This window comes from Lepidochelys olivacea, assembly GCF_965140295.1.
Source record: "Lepidochelys olivacea isolate rLepOli2 genome assembly, chromosome: 1".
NCBI classification, from domain to species: domain Eukaryota; kingdom Metazoa; phylum Chordata; order Testudines; family Cheloniidae; genus Lepidochelys; species Lepidochelys olivacea.
This window is the reverse complement of record NC_140411.1, coordinates 136,810,208-136,815,865: the sequence shown is the minus strand read 5'-3', so window position 1 is coordinate 136,815,865 and position 5,658 is coordinate 136,810,208. Positions and strand designations below refer to the sequence as shown.

The 5,658-nt window shown below is 39.1% G+C and overlaps 1 protein-coding gene across 1 annotated transcript; it reads right to left on the bottom strand.

The window, feature by feature from the left end:
- Nucleotides 1-707: 707 nt before the first annotated feature.
- Nucleotides 708-3,863, bottom strand: LOC311515163 (toll-like receptor 8; the record flags this gene model as incomplete). Its single annotated transcript, XM_084618047.1, has 1 exon — nucleotides 708-3,863. The coding sequence occupies exon 1, from the start codon at nucleotides 3,855-3,857 to the stop codon at nucleotides 708-710; it is 3,150 nt and encodes a 1,049-aa protein (XP_084474173.1). The 5' UTR covers nucleotides 3,858-3,863.
- Between the last annotated feature and the right edge of the window lie 1,795 nt (nucleotides 3,864-5,658).

Here is a 5,658-nt window from a genome sequence, read left to right as displayed (position 1 = left end):
TGGAATCTACTGCCCCATGCCAGTAGCAAGGGCAGCTATAAGACATCTGACATTGGATCCAAGCATGGGTAATTGATGGTCAACAACCAGAGTCAGGCAGTGAGGTCACAGTGTGTACACTTTCTATGTGTATAACAGGTGTGAAGAAACCAAAAGCTGATTTTAAAGAAGCAAACATTCTAAATCAACACAAGACGAAAACACACAACGAAGCACCACTAGACCACTTGCAAGTGTCCCTGTTAAGCCGCAACTATTGTTAGTAAGTATCATTGGACTGAAGTATAAAAACTGTTTCATTAAAAGGTAGCCAAAGGTAAGACTGTTCTTAATTCTCACTAGCAAGTTAGATAGTTTTGAAAGTTCCATGATGTTAAACATACAATTCATAATGGCTAATTACATGTGTAATTAGTGGTGATAACTGACAAGTATTGAGAAACAATTTACACAAATCATCAGTACAGCACAGTATCTGTGTATATGATCTTCCACTTGCCTGTAGTATCATAACTGACATTAATTCAGGCCAAAGTACTGTAATGTTTGCTTCCTTCATACTTCCTCAAACACTTTAGTAGAGATGCTGTTTTAACTAGATCCAATGATGCTGTTTTAACTAGATTCTAATTATGTACTCAAAACTGATAATGTCTCAATACAAAGATATCTGCTACAAAGAAGAAGACATTCTTCTCTCTTTACCGTCATTTAATGGAATCTGTGTACATTGCATTATATCTTTTATAATTTTCTGTTAGCACTACACTTTTTAGATTTTGCCAGAAAAGGCTTTCAGCATGTGGATTCTTAGGCCAGTCAAGAACAGAGCTCTTGCAGATCCTCCTCCTCAGCCTCAGGTACTGGGAATGCTGTAGCACCGGCTCCAGTAGAATGAACACAATCACATCCGTATTCTCATCCATTAGTCTCTGCAGAGCGATATAAAAAGCAGTTTTAAAGTTCCCATTTTTCACATATCTTTCGGTTAGAACAAAGATGGTCTTTCTGCTGTGATGGATACTCTGTGCAAGGTTGTCAATGACAGCCTTTCCCGGCTCCCAGTCCCTTTCCTCCAAACAAAGCAGAACTTGCTTGTCTTCACTTTCCTCTAGATGAAATCGTAGTTCATTTATTACCCAGTCAGTTACTGTTGCATCCTGAGTATCATAGGCGACGTAAGCATCATAGAGAGCTTTGGTCATGCCAAGAGATTTATATCCTTTTAGTTTTGCTGTACAAAAATAGTAAATATACCAGGCATCCCAATAAAATAAATGTTTTGTGATAGCTGTTGTCATAATGGTCAAAATAATGAAGAATGATAAACAAAAGCATATTGCTGCAACCTTATCCAAAGTACAGGCGTATATGTCTAAACTTATGATGCTTTTCCCTTTTTGATCTCCAGGTGTTGCACAAATGACATCTGTTGCCAGTCGTGGGATACTAATATTAACATAATGATTTATCCAGTTTTTGAAATCAACAGTTGCACAGGTGCATTCGAAAGGGTTTCCTTTTAAGTCCAAAAGCTCTAAATAAATTAAGTTATCATACTGAGGTATTGACTGGTTTATGGAAGGCAGCTCATTGTAACTTAAATCAAGGTGCAGGAGACTGCTGGCTTTATTAAAAAATCCATCAGCAAGCTGAGAAATCTTGTTTTGTCGAAGCACTAGTCTCTGAAGGGAAGCTGTGCAGTTGGCAAGGTTATCAGTTACAAAGGACAGAGCATTTGAGCTCAGGTCCAGTAATGTGAGGTTCTGAAATTGTTGCAGGGCTGTCCATTCAAAGTACTTTAATTCATTGTTGGTTAGGTATAGCTCAATTAGACTTTGTGGCAAGCCACGGAATGCGTTGGTAGGAATTTTATGAAGTCTGTTGTAGGATATGTCAAGATGAGTCAGATTGCAGAGTCTTTTAAAAATATTTATGTATCTATTATCTCCATTTTTCCATAAAATATCAAGGCGGTTTCCTCTGAACACTAACTCTTTCAGGGAGCTGCTAGTTAGATTAGGCTCTGTGAGTGTAAAAATTTCATTGTAACTTAAGTTTAAAACTTTTAGATACGGAAGATTTTCAGTAAATCCCAATCTGTGTGTTATCCCTGACACAATAAAATAGTGTACGTTGTAGCTGAGGTCCAGTACCTCTAGCCTAGGCAGTTCATAAAATGCATATTGATAAGCCAAATCAAGTTTATTAAAAGACAGATCTAAATATTTGAGATTAGGTAGAAAGATAAATTCAGTGCCATTCAAAGCTTGTCCAATGCCATTTGAGGACAAATTCAAACATGCTATATCATGGAAACCTTTAAATTGCTGTTGGTCAATGAAGAAAATACTGTTTAAGCTTAGATCTAATGATTTACCATACATGCTGCATTGGGGTTTGATTAAAGGAAAAATGGAATTATACACACTGCTACTGTCTTTGCCTTCTGCTGGTACCATACTATTTACTGATGGCTCAAGATCAGTATCTGTTGAACGACTTTGAATTACATGATTTTGGACTGATTCTCCTCTAATAATACTATTATTGCTGCTCTCTAGTATAGGTGATATCCTGTTGTCAGACAAAGAAATTGTAGTCAGATTAGCAAAGAGCTGAAACACACTGAGATCAATTTGCTTGATAAAGTTGACTCCTAAATTGAGGACGTGTAGTTTGGTAAGATTTATGAGGGGCCGAAGGTGTTTGCTCTTAAGTTCCTTGAACACGTAACCTCTTAAGTGCAGTTGCTGGAGAGAGACCAGGTTGGAGAACTTGTCTGAAATATTTATATACCTCGGGTATGATTTCCTTGCATAGTTAAAAGATAAATCAAGCACCTCCAAATAAGGCAGCTGGAGTAAAAATTCTCCAGAGGCTATTTCCTTTATTAAGTAGTTAAATTCAAGATGCAGCACCTTTAACTGTGTTGTGTTATAAAACCAGCTGGCCGGTAAGCTAATGAGAGAGGTACTGGAGAGGTTTAAATTCTGTAAATTTTTCAGATGCTGGAAAGCAAGAGGATGTATTTGAATGGCAGAGTCCCCAGTGCAAGGTTCACATGGGTAGGGGGCATTGTAGCACCTTGGACAGTTCCCACTTAAGTCAAGGACTTCTATATTAGACAGTTCATTAAAATCATCTTGGTAGATGGTTTTGATCTTGTTGCTGCTGAGGTAAAGTTTCCTTAGAGATGAAGGCAGTTTGCTTGGAACTCGGGTCAGGTTGTTGAAGGCAAGTGACAGGACTGTCAAAATAGTGAGGTCTGAGAAAGCTCCATTGTCTGCAAGGAAAGCTTTTTCGCAGGGATTGCCATAATAACAATTCCCATCCATATACAGTTCTTTCAGTTGTGTGAGTTCTGAAAAATTTTGCCGGCAGACAGAAAGTATGTTGTTATATCTCAAACTCAGTGAGGTTAAGGACAATGGCATCCCAACTGGTATTTTACATAGGTGATTTTCATCAGCTAGTAATTCCTTTAGCTTTGTTAAGTTAGCAAAAGCTCCATCTTCAATTACCATTCCTTTTTTACACAAATCATGAGCCTCTTCCTCTGCCTTAGAGTAGTGATTTCTGTTTAGATCTATTTTCATAAGATTATTCAGGCCCTGAAAAGATTCTTTAAATACCTCCTTTATAAGGTTGTCTGAGAGCTTTAATTCTGTTACATTACCATGCATTGCAGTAGGCACACTTCTCAGTTGACGGGCACTGCAGTCAAAAATGACGGAGGAGTTATTCACGCTGACATCACATGGCAGGGTTCTAGGATACTTGGTCTCAGCGAGAATTTCTGAAGTACCATAAGCCAGAAGAAGTAGCCATATTAGATTTGGTATTGTGGGATTCATGTTTCCCTTAAAAAAGAGAGTGTGCTTTTTATAATAATAAATAGGTAGCATTACTATAGCAGTTTTGAAACTAGCATCATCAGTTCGTCAATTCATAGTCCAAGGTTTGCAAAATTGGGTGCCTGAATTTCTGGTGCTGAATGTAAAACAAATTTAAAGGGCCTGATTTTTAAGAGATGGAGCTGAGCAGTTTCTGAAAAGCAGATCTTGTCAAGCTTATCTCAGCTTGAATACCCAAAAATATAGGCACCCAAAATCACTAGTCTTTTTTTGTACATTGTAGCTGTGGTTTTTAAGACATTTTAGTTTGTCTTCTTTATCCCTCCCATTACAAGTGCAACCAAAAAGTTTAGTTACAAGGTTGATAGGAAATTATACATAGTATAGAAATTAATTATAATGGCATCTTAGCATCATCCAACCTGTGCACAGAATGAGGCAGGTGTCTTGTACTTAAAACAGCATGTGCTCATGTAATTAAAGATTGTATCAGAATGCATATGCACAAGGGAACTGAATTAAGGGTTAATTAATTCTGGCATTTCCTAATTTTCAGTGATTGCCTTTGGAACCTTCATGTTCTTTTTAATGCAAGTTATTTTTCTGTCACTATCTAGAAAGCAAACTGAACCCCCCCCCTAAAATCTTGCATCTCATAGAACCATATTGATGCCCACAATGGTCATCAGAAGGGTGAGACCTTTCGATCCACCACACAGTCCTCTACTGCTTGAGCTAATGGAGTAACTAGCAGTGTTAGTAGGCTGTTCTCCTCTCTGCTGCACCAACCACTGCAGGCAGATGAGAGACATATTTTGTCAGTGCATTTCTCAGCTATTTTCTAAACAGCAGAAGAATATTGGTATACAGGAATCTAGACTCCAGTTGCTGGTTCTGGAGGGGAGTATTCTCCAGTGGTTACAGACCTTTTTGCTTCTTTCCCCATCATCAGCCCCCCCTCCACACATTTTTGCCTCTGTACCCTAGCATGTATCCTTCTGTCCTATCCAGGTTGCTCCTCTTTCCCTCTACTCCCCATATAACCTGCTCCTAACCCTGCCCTTCCAACTCTGCCCTCACTCCTCTGCATTCATGTCAGGATGCTTCTCCCTTCTCTTCCATGCTGCCTGGATATCATGGGGGTGGGGATGGGGGAGCACTGAGAACACAGGAGAGGCAATCTCCTGCTCTCAGTTCCTGTGCTCAGTACCAAAATGGCTCCCACAATTACAGGGAAAGCCTTGCTCCAGCCCTGGAGCTGGACCACATTCAGAAATGAACAGCCCCAGTCTTCTCAGTCTCTGCTCAGTGGAAGTCTGTCCATGCCATCTTTTTTGCCAGCTAGGTTTCTTTTTAAAAAAAATGATTAAAAAAAAATGGACAGCTAAACCTGAAGCCATTTTTAAAAAGCTCTACCTAAAATCTGTATAACAGAATAAATAGGGCAAGTATTTGTCAAAACAAAAGTAATATGGGAGAGAAAGTGGCAGGAAGAGCCTGGGGGGAGTATGAATAGGAAGGCACTGGCAACCAGTTTGAAAATGCTCACCCTGCCTCAGCCAGGCTACCAGTTAGGCATATGGATCAGATTTAGACCAGGTTTCCTTATCATTCTATCAGTTCCCTTGAACCCTCCAATTCCTTCTCCCATTTTCTAGTTTTAAAATATTGTAAAATATTTGGGACCATGCTCATACACAGTGGAGATGAGTACAACTTCCTTGATTTCAGTAGAGTTGCACCCACTTATGCAAAAGCTGCAGTAGACCCCATGAGTGTCCATGTTTTGCCAAGAACCCAG